The sequence below is a fragment of the Hypanus sabinus genome, chromosome 14 (assembly GCF_030144855.1).
Source record: "Hypanus sabinus isolate sHypSab1 chromosome 14, sHypSab1.hap1, whole genome shotgun sequence".
NCBI lineage: Eukaryota > Metazoa > Chordata > Chondrichthyes > Myliobatiformes > Dasyatidae > Hypanus > Hypanus sabinus.
This window is the reverse complement of record NC_082719.1, coordinates 54,085,179-54,101,089: the sequence shown is the minus strand read 5'-3', so window position 1 is coordinate 54,101,089 and position 15,911 is coordinate 54,085,179. Positions and strand designations below refer to the sequence as shown.

The 15,911-nt window shown below is 35.7% G+C and overlaps 1 protein-coding gene across 1 annotated transcript in view; it reads left to right on the top strand.

Moving 5' to 3' along the window:
• clocka (clock circadian regulator a) overlaps positions 1–15,911 on the top strand; it is a 134,748-nt gene that overhangs the window by 29,687 nt on the left and 89,150 nt on the right. Inside the window, exons 3-5 of the mRNA XM_059988635.1 lie at positions 7,713–7,772; positions 12,236–12,384; positions 13,579–13,670. Coding sequence (XP_059844618.1) covers positions 7,713–7,772; positions 12,236–12,384; positions 13,579–13,670 — 301 coding nt within the window. The remainder of the gene's footprint in view (positions 1–7,712; positions 7,773–12,235; positions 12,385–13,578; positions 13,671–15,911) is intronic.

The following is a 15,911-nucleotide window of genomic DNA, read 5'->3' as shown; positions in this document are numbered from 1 at the left end:
ACCAGTGCTTTTGTCACTTTCGTGCTTTGTCTGAGCACCATGGTTCTTGCTCCAATATGCTTTCCAACCAGAGGCATAGAGGTTGGCACCAACATCTGTTTGCTCTCTGGGGAATGGTTCATTGTGTGTAGCTTGGAGACAGTTGTGGCATTATCCAGTATTTTAATTTGCTTTCATGGCATGCATGTTGTGGATGGATGTTCATTCGAGTAGTAGATGTTTTAGCCAATCACAGGCCACAATGCTGGTCCATCTGTGTCTACCAAATACAAGCCCAATGTGGTTGGTTGTTGTATTTCACTGTTACGAATGTCATTCCCACAGTAGTCATCGTTTCTCAAGTATAGGTTTTTAGTTCAATATCTGTAGTTTGGTGTTTTTGAAATACCATTCAAACCCATTTTGTGGAATGACTGAAACAGCCAAGCCAGTTCCCAATTCCATTTTTGTTAATTTGCCATTCACTTCTGGTGTAAGCTTTGTGTACTTCTGTAGTACTCATCATCATCAAATTTTTCATCAACAGCATGCAGATTAGTGTTTTTTCCCCCCTGAGTGGTCCATTTATTTTTGGCTGCTCAACATGCTCTTTATGTATCCTACTTTGTTGGTTTTTCTGAAAGTTTTGCCTGTAAACTTGCATTGGTCTGGTGTATGCGAGCCTCTGCCACAAAGGTAACACGATTTGTTCAGCCAGGCTGGTTTCTGTTTAGACGCTGCAACTCATTGCATTTTTGCAATTTTCATTGCAGTAGTGACTTCAACTGCTCTTTTAAATGCAAATTGTGCTTCCATTAGCAGTTTCTGAATGCTTTCTTGTAAGATTCTACAAACTAAATAATCTCTCAGTGTATCATTAAGTTCATTGCCGAACTGACAAAGCTCATACAATCACTTCGATTCAACCACATATACAGAAATGGACTCCCCTTCCTTTTGACTCTGTTTATGAAACCTCAAGCATTCTGCATTCAACAAAGCCCTTGGTTCTAAATGCTCCTGCATCACTTTCACAATAACAGCAAAGTATTGGTTAGAGCTCTTAATCTTTAAAGCAAACTGTATACCTTTAAACCCAATGCACCCATCAAAATTGGTACTTGTTTCACATTGGCTGTTTCATTTGCTTCAAAATATTGTTCAGTTAGCTCGGTATACATGAGCCAGTTGCTGTTGTGTAATCAAAGCATCAATCTTTCTGATATTGCCAGTCATTAAGGTTGTTTTTTACAATTATATCACCCAGTACTCAGTCTTTGTGAACCTGTGAATTCTTCTGTTTTCTGACTTTTTAAAAAAGATTTCAATCATTTCTATACATGCTAGGCGGAGTTTTTAAATTTTTAACTTGCTGTAATTTTTCTTCTGGTATTCCACAGAATGAATGCTAATATTATCTTTGTACAAGAGACTCATGTGAGGAAGGTGGATAGTCAACATTTTTTTAGGTTTTGGAAAGACCAACAGTATCACTCGAATTCCCAAGCTAAAGTAAGGGGCGTTTCCATTTTAATAGATTCTTCAACCTCTTTTATACACTATGAAACAATTTTGGACCCACAAGGTAGATTTTTCTTTTTCAATCTTTTTATTATTATTATTGATATCAACATAATAAGATTGTTACATAGATAATGGGATTACAAACATACACATTTCAACTGAACATGAAAGAATACATAAGCAATAGTTACAATATAAATGAGTCTTCCCAAATCATGGATGATACAAGTAACATATAAACAAGACAAACCTAGGTATATCATAATATATATTTTAAAAAACAGAAAAGAGAAAAAGCAAAAAAAAATGCAAGAATAACTAGTCTAACAATCTAATAACTAATAAGGAAAAAATGAAAAAGAAGGCTGTTTATATTATCTAACAAAAATACAAAATCATCAGTGTCGTCAACTCCGATCCTCTCAACATATGTAAAATCAAAACTGGAAAAACAAATAGGCTTGGAACAGGGTCACATTACATCATATGAAAATATTGAATAAATGGTCTCCATATCTTTTCAAATTTAATAGAAGTATCAAATACAACACTTCTATTTTTTTCTAAATTTAGACATAACATAGTTTGAGAAAACCAATGAAATACGGTAGGAGGATTAATTTCTTTCCAATTCAACAAAATAGATCTTCTAGCCATTAATGTAAGAAATGCAATCATTCGACAAGCAGAAGAGGATAAATGGCCTGGTAGATTTTTGCTTATTACTGGTATACTTTTTAATCAAAAAGTTGTTTTAGTTAATGTTTATGCTCCAAACACTGATTGTCCTGAATTTTTAAGTGTCTATTTACATCCTTTCCTAATTTGAATCAGTACATGCTGATAATGGATGGGGATTTAAACTGTTGCTTAAACCCTTCAATGGATGGATCTAAGCCCACCCAAGCTCTTCCAAATAAATTGGCCTCTCTTATTAATTCCTTTATGGTTGATTCTGGAATTTCCAAAATTTGGCATTTTTTACACCCCAATGACAAAGAATTTTCATACTTTTCTCAGTTTATCATAATTATTCAAGAATTGACTACTACTTTATTGATCATCATTTACTTACAGATGTTATTGATTGTAAATATGATTCCATTACCATTTTTGATCATGCACCTTTGAAGCTATCTATTCTAATGCTAAATCTTAAAGGTTCACCTCTATTTTATTGGAGGACTCAGATTTCCTTAATTTTATTAAACAACCAATTGATTTGTTTTTTTGCAACAAATTCTACAGAAGAGATCTTTATTGGAACATTATGGGACACTTTTAAAGATTTATTCAGTGACCCCCAGTAAAGAACTTTATAAAGAAAGAGTTGAACTTCAAATGGAGCATAGTTTGTTATTATACTCTTTGATTGAAAATCAGTTAATTAAATCTAGAACTCAGTTTTATGTACATGGAGATAAATCTGGCAAATTATTGGCTAATCAATTGAAAACTGCTTCGGTTAAACGACAAATTACTAGGATTCGTCAACAGGATGGCACTTTGACGATTGATCATAAAGAGATAAATAAAGCCTTTCAAGGTTTTTATAATTCTTTGTATCAATCAGAACTTGTCTATAATGGATGAATTTTTAAGAAAATTGAATATCCCAAAATTAACAACAGAAGATAATGTACTTCTAGATGCACCTATTACGGAAACTGAAATAAAAGAGGCTATTTTTTCAATGAATTCAGGTAAAGCTCCTGGTCTGGATGGTTATACTGCAGAATTTTTTAAATCCTTTTCCTCTATATTCTGTCCTTGGCTTTGTAAAATTTTTAAAGATGTGTTAACTGTAGGTAAATTGCCACAATCTTTTTATGATGCCTCTATTTCTTTAATTCTTAAAAAAGATAAAGACCCCACTGAATGTGCATCCTATCGGCCTATATCCTTGCTGAATACAGACTCTAAGATTTTTAGTAAAATTTTGGCCACTAGATTAGAAAATATATTACCTTGAATTATCTCTGAATATCAGACTGGATTTATTAAAAATTGTTATTCATCTTTTAACATCATAAAATTAATTAATATTATTTATACTCCTTCATCCAAAATACCAGAATGTGTTATTTCCTTAGATGCTGAGAAAGCGATTGATAAAGTTGAATGGCCATATTTATTTAATATGTTGCAGCATTTTAATTTTAGTTCAAAATTTATATCATGGATTAAATTAATATATTATAAACCTCTGGCTTCGGTTTTCACCAATAATCAAAGATCTCCTTTTTTCAGTTGTTCCATGGTATGAGGCAAGGCTGTCCTTTAAGTCCTTTACTATTTGACATTGTTTTGGAACCATTAGCTATTGCCATTCGTGAACCACCTAATATTTTGGGTATTACCCGTGGGGAAGGGACTTATAGGTTATCATTATATGCTGATGATTTGTTACTATACATATCTGACCCTGAGAGATCTATTCCTGCTATTTCGTCTTTGCTTGCTCAGTTTAGTAGCTTTTCTGGTTACAAACTGAATTTTAATAAGAGTGAATTATTTCCATTAAATATGCATGTTCCAATTTATAAACACCATTTAAAGTTGTCACAGATCATTTTACTTATTTGGGTATTAAAATTACCAAGAAACATGAGGATTTATTTAAAGTTTATTTTTTACCTTTAATTGATCAAATTAAGCAACTTGTTACCAGATGGTCCCCATTATCTTTGTCATTGGTTGGTCGAATTAATGCTATTAAGATGATAGTGTTAGCCAAAATTTTATATTTACTCCAAGCATTACCAATTTTTATTCCTAAATCTTTTTTTGATATTATTGATTCTAAAATATTCTCGTATGTGTGGCAGAATTAAAATCCTAGACTAAGCAAAAAATATTTACAGAAGCCTAAGAAGGAGGGTGGTTTGGCGTTGCCAAACCTGAGATTTTACTGTTGGGCTGTTAATATTCAATATTTAATATTTTGGACACAAGAATCGATTATAGCATCTTGCCCACAATGGGTAAATTTGGAATGTAAATATGTACAAGACTTTTCATTGTTTTCAATTTTAGGATTTTCACTTCCTTTTTCTTTATCTAAATTGAATAAACAAACAACTAATCCTATAGTTAAACATACATTGCGAATATGGTTTCAATTTTGTAAATTTTTTGGCTTGAATAAGTTTATCTTATCAAGCCCTATTATATCTAACTTTTTTCGGCCCTCTTTTATGGATTAAGCCTTTGTATTATGGAAAACAAAAGGTATAACATGTTTTCGTGATCTATTTTTAGATAATAGTTTTATGTCCTTTGAACAGCTATCTAATAAATATAATTTACCTAAAACTCATTTTTTAGATCTTTGCAAGTTAGAAATTTCTTGAATAATATGTTAGTCTTTTCTGAAATTATGTCCACTGGACATTACGGAAAAATTTTTAGCTCTGAATCCTTGTCAGAAGGGTTTAGTAGCCACCATTTATAATATGATCATGAAAATATAGCCAGAAGTATCAGAAAAAATTAAGAAGGAATGGGAAAAAGAACTTCATTGTCTTATAGCCACTGAGCAGTGGGAGAAAATTTTACAATGAGTCAATTCTTCTTCTATTTGTGCTAAACATGCTCTAATACAATTTAAGGTTGTACATAGAGCTCACATGTCCAAGGATAAACTTGCTCGATTTTATTCTTATGTTAATCCAACCTGTGACAGATGTCATTCTGACGTTGCTTCATTGACCCACATGTTTTGGTCTTGTCCTTGTCTGCAAAATTATTGGAAAGATATTTTCGGTGTGTGATTTTTGGTTTACCAATGGTGGATAATAGTTGTTTATCCCCCTCAGCTCGACAGATGATTGCATTTGTTATATTAATAACTAGAAGATCTATCCTATTGAACTAGAAGGAAATTAATCCTCTAACTATATTTCAGTGGCTTTCTCAAACTATCTCTTGTTTAGAAAAAATTAGAAGTGTTGCCTTTGATCCTTCAGTTAAACTTGAAGAAATTTGGAGACCATTTATTTAACATTTTCATATGAGTTAAACTGACTTTTCCTAAACCCTGCTTTTATTATCCTTAATTATTTGGATGGAGGTGCGGAGTTATTGACGTTACTGTGTATATTTGACATAATGCAATGGCCCATGTTGGTTAGGTTTTTTTCTTTTTTGGGGTTTTTTCTCTTATTTACTCCTTTTTTTGTAATTACTATGAGTTTGGGGGGGTTATTATATATGCATTATCATCTATTTGAATGTATACTTAACCTATTAATTATGTACTCTCAAACTCTCTGTATTCATGTTTCATTTATGTTTGTATAAAATTAATAAAAATTAAAAAAAAAAGAAAAAATTTCTTTTAGTTTGAACGTCTGGCTGTACTTCAACAGGTTGAAAGCCGTCTTGGGTTCTTTTTGAAAGTACCTCTTTGCTCATCATTACTATTATGTTTTGTAATGTTAAAACATTAAACTAATTCAAAGGCAGACATGGGAGAGTGGGAATGCAGGCCTAACTTTGTGTTTACTTTAAACAAGATATGCATGTATGATATGGTGGTGTGATGATGTATATAATGATAGAACCTATAATGAATTTTTAAACAAACAAAAATATTTTATCAACCTTTACATATACAAGATTACTCAAATATTAAGGAAATATTAAATACACAACAGAATATTTTTTGGTATTAGCTCCATTATTGTTCTACTAATCTTTAACTAATATTAGTAAATCTATTTCCTATTATTGATGATATCTTGTGAAGACAAAGTATTTGCTTAATATCAGTGCCATTTCCTTTCTCTTCACCAGCTTCCAGTATATTTTAAATTTTAGACCATTCTCTTCAGACATGTAAGAAATCATATAAATGTTGGAGGGCACAATGTTGCACCAAATAGAACTGCTAACCAGCTCCAGTGAGCTGTATTTGATTTTGACCTCCAGTGCGATGCGGAGTTTACATATCATCCCAATGGCTATGTGAATTTCTAGGTGCTGTAATTTCCACTCAAGTATTAAAGACTTGTTGTTGGGTATATGTTAAATGAGTATGATAAAATAAACCTAATGTAGATGGGGATATAAGGAAATCAAAAAGCAGCTAATGGCCTTGAGATGGAGTAAGTTACAGGAAAATTGGGAAATGCATTTGATAAGATTCCCCTCAGAGCTGTCATAAACTTGATAGACTGAATGCCTCCATGTCATTAAGACATAAGGACAGCAGTATATCTTTATAATGTGTTATTTATCTTTATTTAAAATTCAAGATGCAAATTTTTGACTATTTCATTTTGTGATAATTTGGTGATTTTATTTTTCCCCAGGGAATCATTCAAAGTTCTAAATAAATTTTTCCATTTTACATTGACCTAGATTTAAAATGATCAGTTCCCTTGTTGGTTCATTTACAAAACTGGTAGGATTATATGAATTTCTTTTCCAAACTACTGTTGGTAGTTTGATTAGCCCAGCTTGTTTGAAGATGAAAACTTTGTCCATGCCACTCCATTTCCGATTTATATGTATTCCAAAGTGAATGTTGCTATGAGTACTTTAAATAACTACTGAAAGATAAAACTTATCTGTCATTATTTCTTAAGTCCATCTAAACTGATTTGACATTGTTTTCTTGGCTAAGCTCCTTCGTCCTTACTCCCTTGATCTTGTCCTTTATTTTCCATACTTCTGGTGCAGCCTCTGTGGACTTAATATATTCTTTCTCACCTTAAGCATATAGGCTGAACTTAACTTTGCTTCTACAGCCATGTTCTATTAAGAGTACTAAATAAAATACATTTATCACTGGGTGTCTTAATTCATTTCTCTTGTTCATTTTGGTATAGCACCTCTTAATTTACAACAATTTAAAGTAAATTTACATACTTGGAGGTGAGTAATAAAGACTGATGCATAACCTGTAAATCCCCATTTTTGGTTTTGTTGCAAAGTTAGAAGTCTACTGATGACATTGATACTTGTTTAATAATAGTGATTGTATTGAAGCAGCACTGATCATATAATGGCAAATTTGCTATTAATGCATAACTTGATGAGTGTCATTTTTTTCTATGCACATTGAATACATTTGTATTTAAAAGTCATTACAGAACAAGCTCTCAGTTCATACTTAAATTTAGTAAAGTTTGTTTCCAGCTAATACTTTTGGGAGGAAGATAATGTAAAGTGGTCTTCATTGCATTTTGAACTTGTGTTAACAGGAATGACCACAGCATTTTTGACGGCCTGTTGGATGATGGTAATAAGGATAAAGCAAAAAGGTGAGTTTGAACAATAAGAGAACATTATAGATGCACAATCATTAGACAGGAATTATGGGAAATATTTGCCACTTACTGCTGCATCAAGAGCTTCACAAGTTCTTGTGTATCAAACCAATCCGATTCTGATGCTTAGGACATCATATTCACTATTGCTGTAAAATTAGGCATACTTTTTGCTGGTCTGCATTCTATGACATTTTACTTCATATGTTCAGGAATAATCTTAAGGAAATGAGGTATCTAATTTTTGAATAAGTTTTTAAAGACTTGAGTAACACAAAAAAAAAGCTAAAATGTCATGGTAATGATTCAAGGGCAAATAATTAAACATTTATTAATATTTGAAAGTTCTTAATCCAACAGATTTTATTTGTGAAATAATATTTGTTGTAGTAAAGGCTTATAGGGATGCTCTTTGTAGTAATTTGCTAAGTTATATGAAATGGAGACAGAAATCATCCAAACAAACCCATGGGATTAATGAAAGACTATTACACAACTGGATCTCAATGCAATGTCCAGTTCTCTTCTAAATAGGAAATTTGGCTTGGTACTCTTTAATTTCAATGTATGCTCCTTGTTTGTACTTCATTTAAATATTACTTACAGCTATTGTATTATAGGATTCACAGAATGCAGTACTAGATCTCCTATTTGGGAATGAGACAGGGCAGGTGACAGAAATTTGTGTAGGGAAGCACTTTCCATCTAGTGATCATTGTTTCAAGATAATTATGGAGAGGAATAGTCCTCAGATTTAGATTCTAAATTGAAGGAAGTCCAATTTTGATGGTATCAGAAAGAATCTGGCAAGTGCGGATTTGGGCAGGCTGTTTTCTGGAAAAAGTGAGCTAGGTAAGTGGATGGCCCTCAGGGGATAAATTTTGAGAGTACAGAGTCTGTATGTATGTTCCTGACAGAATAAAAGGGAAGGATAACACATTTAGGGGACTTTATTTTTCAAGAGATATTGAGATCCCCTTTAAGAAGAAGATATAGGCAGATAGGAGCAAATGAGATTCTTGAGTATTAGAAATGCAAGAGAATACTTAAGGAAATCAGGAAGGCTATAATAAATCATCAAGTTGTTCTAGCAAACAAGGTGAAGCAGAGTCCCAATGGTATTTACAGATCTATTAAGAGCAAAGAGATGGCAAGAGATAAAAGTGGTCTTCTTGAAGATCAGAGTGGTCATCTATGCCTGGAATTGAAAGAGACAGAGGTGATCTTAAGTGGATTTTTTAAAAAACAATTTACTTGGGAGATGGACTCACTGAGGTCATGGACCATGTGCATATTACAGAGAAGGAGGTATTTGCTGTCTCGAAGCAAATTAGGGTGGATAAATCCCCAGGGCCTGACCAGCTGTTCTTCGGACCTCATGCAAAGCTAGTGCAAAAATTGCAACAGGTCAGGTGCCAGAGGATTGGAGCATAGCTAATGTTGTTCTCATTTAAGAAAAGCTCTACGAATAAACCAGGAAATTATAGACTGAGCCTGACATCAGTGGTGGGAAAGTTATTGGAAGGTATACTAAGGGACTGAATGTATAAGATTTGGTTATACACGTACTGTTTAGGGATAGTCAACATGGTTTTGTGCAGTAGGTTGTGTCTAAAAAATCTTGAGTTTTTCGAGGAAGTTACCGGGAATGTTGATGAAGGCAAGGCAGTGGATGTTGTCCATTTGGACTTTAGCAAGGCTTTTGACAAAGTCCTGCATTGGGAGGCTGGTCAAGAAGGTTCAGTTGCTTGACATTCAGGATGAGATAGTTAATTGGCTTTCATTGTCTTTCTGGGATAAGCCAGAGAGTGGTAGTAGATGCATCTCTGATTGGAGGCTAGTGACTAGTAGTGTGCCCGAAGGGTTGGTGCTGGGTCCATTGTTGTTTGTTGTCTATATCAATGATCTGGATGATAATGTAATAAACTGAGTCAGCAAATTTGCTAATTATGCCAAGATTGGGGGGGTAGTGGACAGTGAGGAAGGCTATTAATACTTGTAGCGGAATCTAGACCAGCTGGAAAAATGGGCTAAAGAATGGTAGATGGAACTTAATGCAAAAAGTGTGAGGTGTTGTGTTTTGGGAGGACAAACAAGGGTAGGACTTGCACAGTGAGGAGTACGACACTAAGGAGTATGGTAGGATAGAGGCATCTGGGAATAGAGATCCATAATTCCTTAACAGTGGCATCACAGGTAAAGAGGGCTTTCGCACATTGATCTTCATAATCAAAGTACCGAGTACTGGAGTTGGGATGTTGCATTGAAGTTGTATAAGATGTCATTGAGGCCCAATTTGGAGTATTGTGTGCAGTTCTGGTCACCTACTTACAAGAAAGGTATGAAAGAGTGCAGAGGAAAATTTACAAGCATGTTGCCTGGACTTGAGGACCTGAGCTATAGAGAAGGGTTGAATAGGCTAGAACTTTCGAGTGTAGGAGAATGAGGGGAGATGTGATAAGATGGATACAAGATTATGAGGGGTATAGATAGGATAAATATAAGCAGATTATTTCCACTGAGGTTGTGTAACACTAGAAGTAAAGGTCATGGGTTAAAGGTGAAAAGTGAAATGTTTAAGGGGAACATCAGGGGAGACTACTTAGAGAGTTGAATGAGCTGTCAGCGTGAGTGGTGGATGTGGGTTTGATTTAACACATTTAGGAGAAATTTGGATTGGCACATGGATGAAAGGGTATACAGGGCAATGTTCCAAGTGTGGGTTGATGGGACTAATCAGATTAATAGTTCGTCATTGTCTAGATGGCTTCTCCGTGGATTGTCACCTTGTTATGGTGGAGAAGCTTGTGTGATTCCGAGAACGATGCCGTCTGGAGCGATGCTCGTGGTAGGGTCATCGATGGTGCTAAGGTTGAGGATGAGGTCCCTGACAAAGAACAATCCAACCAAGACCTCAGTGGTGGAACAGGCAGATGAAGTTACTTCGAACTCAACGTCTGTGAAGGCAGATGAAGGCTGCAACAAATCCATCAGTTCCAGTCGTCGTGGTTTCCATGCCATTGGAATCAGTTGGTTGACTTGTGAAGTATCGTGTGCTTCTTGAAGTGCAACATCAAGTACATGTTAAACAAATACGTGCACAGGCGTCTTCACTCTGTGGATCAACGTCGCGAAGACCATCATCCTCAACCTCGAGGGATAGCTGCGACAATGACTAGATGGACCAAAGGGCCTGCTTCTGTGTTGTAGTATTATGGGATTTTATGATTATGATATTAAATGGAAAGTATTTAGTTGTATTTATCTTCTTGTTCCCTGCTTTTTAGATTATTTTATTAATTCCCTTCATTTAAATTCAAACGTAGTAATTTCTGGAACTAGCAAACTAAGCCATTCTATTTAATAGCTGAGTTGAACTGATGATCATTTATTAAATTATTCCATTAACTCTTGTAATGAAAGACAATTATCTTAAGTAATTCTATTAATACATGCTTTATGAATTAATTTTTAGTAATTTACATTCTTGTTTTATGTTCTATGTACATAATTGCTTGTTGACCACTGATTTATCATACATAAAATAATTTTATTGAAGTAGTCCGAAGTTCCTTCAGGACAATTTGAAGTGGAATTGGACCTAAACAAGAAATATTTAGTTGAAACATGGCAAGTAGAATAATAAATAGTATTTCTCAAAGTTGCCATCTGTCCAATCTAGAATGACAAAGTCTTTGGATGCATGGAATGCCATTACCTTTTGCATATTCCCCTTTAATTCTGGAACCACTTCACTTGGGGATGCATTGCAGTTCGTTTATCGACCTTGGCTGTAAATTCTTGGCTTCTTCTCTAAATATATAGTAGGAATTCCAATCTCAAAAGAACTGAAGGTACTCAAGAAGGTGACTATCCTCCATTTTCTCAGAGTCAGAGATAGGTTAAGCTACTGCCTGTACCAGTAATGCCCAGAATAAAGAAATAAAGAAATGCCCAATAAAGAAATGAAGGCACACAGTATTCTTTGAATTCTTTCAAACATGTATTTTCTTTATGAGCTGAAAGAAGTGCATTTTTATAAATGATTCTAATTGCAAATAATAAGAATGTAGACCTATGACACAAAATATCATAATGCAGCAGAATAAAATAAATCAATGAAACAAACTTGTGTGTCCTGCAATGAGGGGTGAGGAGGAAAGGAAAATATATCACGAGAAATTTTAAAACAAGTCATTAATTTTTTGACTAACATTTTATTTTAAGATGTATAATAACATATCAGCAGTTTCCTTTAACGTGTGTTAGAAAAAATTGCTGCCTTTTATTAAAAAATTGTTTATATGTCTTTTTAATAGTCAGGTATTTATTTTATTTTCATTAGAAAAACTGAAAATGTAATAATCTATAGTTAGAAAACTTTAACTCACAAGGATCATGAGTAAACAACTTTTTTTAAATATAACTTTCTGCTAAAAGTACTTTCATAACTTTAGAGTGTCTAGAAACAAATCTGAGAAGAAAAGACGAGATCAATTCAATGTGTTACTCAAAGAACTTGGCTCCATGCTGCCAAGTAATACTCGGAAAATGGATAAATCAACAGTACTACAGGAAACAATTGACTTTTTACAGAAGCACAAAGGTACTTTATTTTTGATTTTTTTATGTTACGATGCTTTGTGTTAATTGTGTCAGAATCAGATTTATTATCACTGGCATGTCATGAAATTTGTTGCTTTGCAACAGCATTTCGGTGCAATACTTAATAAGATTACTATATGCCACAATAAGAAATATTAAACAAATAAATTCAGTAGAGTAAAAAGAGAGCAAAATAGTGAGGTAGTGTTCATGGACTGTTCAGAAATCTGATGGCAGAGGGCAAGAAGCTGTACCGAAAATGTGGAGTGTGTGTCTTCTGACTTTTGTACTTCCTTTCCTGGTGATAATGAGAAGAGGGCATGTCCTGGATGGTGGAGGTCCTTCATGATAGATGACTCCTTGAGGCATCTCCTTTTGACGCTGTCCTCAATGATGAGAAGGAGCTGGCTGAGTTTACAACTCTGTACTGCTTTTTCTGATACTGTGTGTTGGCGTCTCCAATACAGAAACCATTGCATAAGATCAGAAGAGTTGCAGAGATGGTGCAACCAGTCAGAATGCTCTCCACACTACATACCTAGAAATTTGCTGAAGTCCTTGACGTAGTAAGACTCCTCAAAACCCAAACGAAATATAGCTGCTGGTTTGCCGCCTTAATTCCATCAATAGATTGGGCCTGGAATAGATCTATAGGATGCTGACATTCAGGAACTTGAAGCTTTCCACTGCTGACCTCTCAATTGAGGACAGATTTGTGTTCTCCCAGCTTCCTCTTCCTAAAGTCCACAGTCTGTTTCCTGTTCGTGCTGATGTTGAGTGTGAGGATGTTGTTGTGACACTACTCAACCAACTGACCTATTGCATTCCTCATCACTATCTGAGATTCTGCCAGTAATAGTTGAAAGTTATTGATGGGGTTTGAACTCTCCCTAGCCAAGCAGTCATATGAGTGTAGGATAAGTAGAGCAGTCGGCCAAGTATTTGTCGTTGAGGTGCACCTGCATTGATCCTCAGCATGGAGGAAATGTTATTACTGATCTGTACTGACCGTGGTCTTCCAATGAGGAAGTCAAGGATCCAGATGCAGAGAGTGGTACAGAGTTCCAGATTTTGAAGCCTGTTGCATTGTACTGAGGTGGTGATGGTATTGAATGCTGAGTTGTAATTATAAAAAAAAAGCAGCCAGATATACCCAAGTTAATATGCTTCATTTAAAGTGTCTTTTCTGTTGTAGAGATCACAGCACAGTCAGTTGCCAGTGAAATACACCAAGACTGGAAGCCGGCATTTCTTATTAATGAGGAAGTTACTCAGTTGATGTTGGAGGTATGTGATATTTACCAGGTATAAATGTGATTTTTTTTCCCCCAGTTGTATCAAGTATTATTACAATGAATACAACTTAAAAGATTAAGAGGAAATCATTAGTAGTAATGAAGTCAATAAATGATTTACTGATGTTCTAGCCCCGATTATGTGGTTGATTGTTCCCAAGAATTATGATCTAACCTGTACCAAAGTGACTGGAAGTAATTGACTTTATGATAGCTTATTTTTGTCTTTTGGCATGAGGCATGAAGACCCTAGAGGCTGGCCCTGGCTTACCTCTGACCCCTGGTCAGATCAACCCTCGATCTCCTGCATTTTGCCTACCAGGAGCACATTGGAGTTGACGATGTAGTCATCTACCTGCTGAACAGAACTTACTCCATTTTGGGAAAGCAGGGCAGCACTGTGAGGATCATGTTTTTGATTTCTCAAGTATTTTCAATACCATACAGCTCTCATTGCTGGGGGGAGAAGCTCCATTCACTGCAGGTTGGCACTTCCATTGTATCCTGGATAATGGACTACCTGACTAGCAAATCAGTTTGTGTGACCTTAGAGCTGTGTATCAGACATGGCTATAAGCAGCACTGGGGTCCCACAGGGTCTGTATTGGCTCCCTTCCTGTTTATCCTGTATACCTCAGATTTTAAATGCAACACTGAGGCATATTATCTGCAGAAATTCTCTGATGACTCAGCACAACTTGTGCGTATAACAGGAGGATGGGGGGAATGAATCTAGGACCCTGGTGGAGAACTTGGTCAACTGGTGCAAGCTGAATCATCTGCAGCTCAACATCAATAAGACAAAGGAGATGGTGATGGACTTTAGGAAGATTAAGTCTGCACTGTTCCCTGTTACTATTGATGGTGTAGATGTGGTGAGGTCCTACAAGTCCCTGGGGTGAACCTGGATGACAGACCTGAGGGCAGCACTAACACAGAGGCTGAATACAAGAAGGACCAGTCACTTCTGCTTCTTGAGGAGAATGAGGTCCTTTGGAGTATGCAGGCCTCTCTCTCACATGTTCTACCAGTCTGTTGTTGCCAGTACAATCTTCTGAGGTAGTGTGCTGGGGAAATGGCATCAACATGGGTGATGCCAACAGGCTCAATAAACTGATTAGAAAGGCTGGCTCCGCTATGGGAGTAAACTGGACACTCTGGAAGTTGTTGTAGAACAGAGGACCCCACAGAAAATCCTGGCAATTCTGGATAATATTTCTCACCCTCTGCATAGAGGACCACTTTTCGTACTAGACTAAGAAAACTGTGCTACTTCAGAGAGTGTTATATGAGGTCATTCTTATCCTCGGCCATTAGGTACTATAAGGAGTCAACCTTTAGCCGGGAAAGTGATGACCCTTCCTCCTGTTAGACTGCTTGAGGTAACTTGTTTTTTCTTTCTTTCTTCTCTTTTGATATTTGTATATCTGTGCGCTTATAATGCTACTATGAATGTAGTTTCCTCTGGGGTCAATAAAGCATCTATCCAGCTATCCATTTTATGATTAAATGTATGATGCAGTTGTAGTAAACCTTATTATTAGTAGTATATCAGAAGTACAGGCAGTCCCCGGGTTAAGTACGAGTTCCGTTCCTGAGTCCATCTTTAAGTCGAATATGTACGCAAGTTGGAACAAGTACATCTGGTATTATTTAGCGTCAGTTCGTCAAACGTTTGTCTTAGTATATAGTATATATTTTACCTTTCTATGCATATAAAACACTTAAGAAACATATGTATTCCAATAATTAAATCACTGCGTTGTGTAGTAATAACTAGCTTTCATCTGGGCAGAGCGTTTCACATGTTCCATTATTCTCACTTTATCCGTTATCCTTTTAAATTGTTCCAATCGTTGACCAACAGTAGCCTAACGCTTTTCCAATGACCGATGGCGTTTCACATCTTTCCAAATGCTTTATTATTTCCACATTATTTTCAATCACGATCGCTTCCCATCAATGGAACAGAAACACTGCCAGCAGCGGGTCCCGAGCTGTGCTGGCTCCTGAGGTCCGCTGGGTCCTAAGGACCACCGCACTGAGACAGGCTAAATGGGTCAAGTGGGGGCTGTGATGGGTTTGGGTATTTGATCCTCCACAATATTCTACGTGGGTATTTAAACTGGAGGTGGCAGTGGTTTTTTTTTACGAGGTCAAGTTGCGAGCTCGATATCATCCCAGCACGGATGGTACGGGAGTTACAAGATCGACATCAACCTGGCACTGGAGC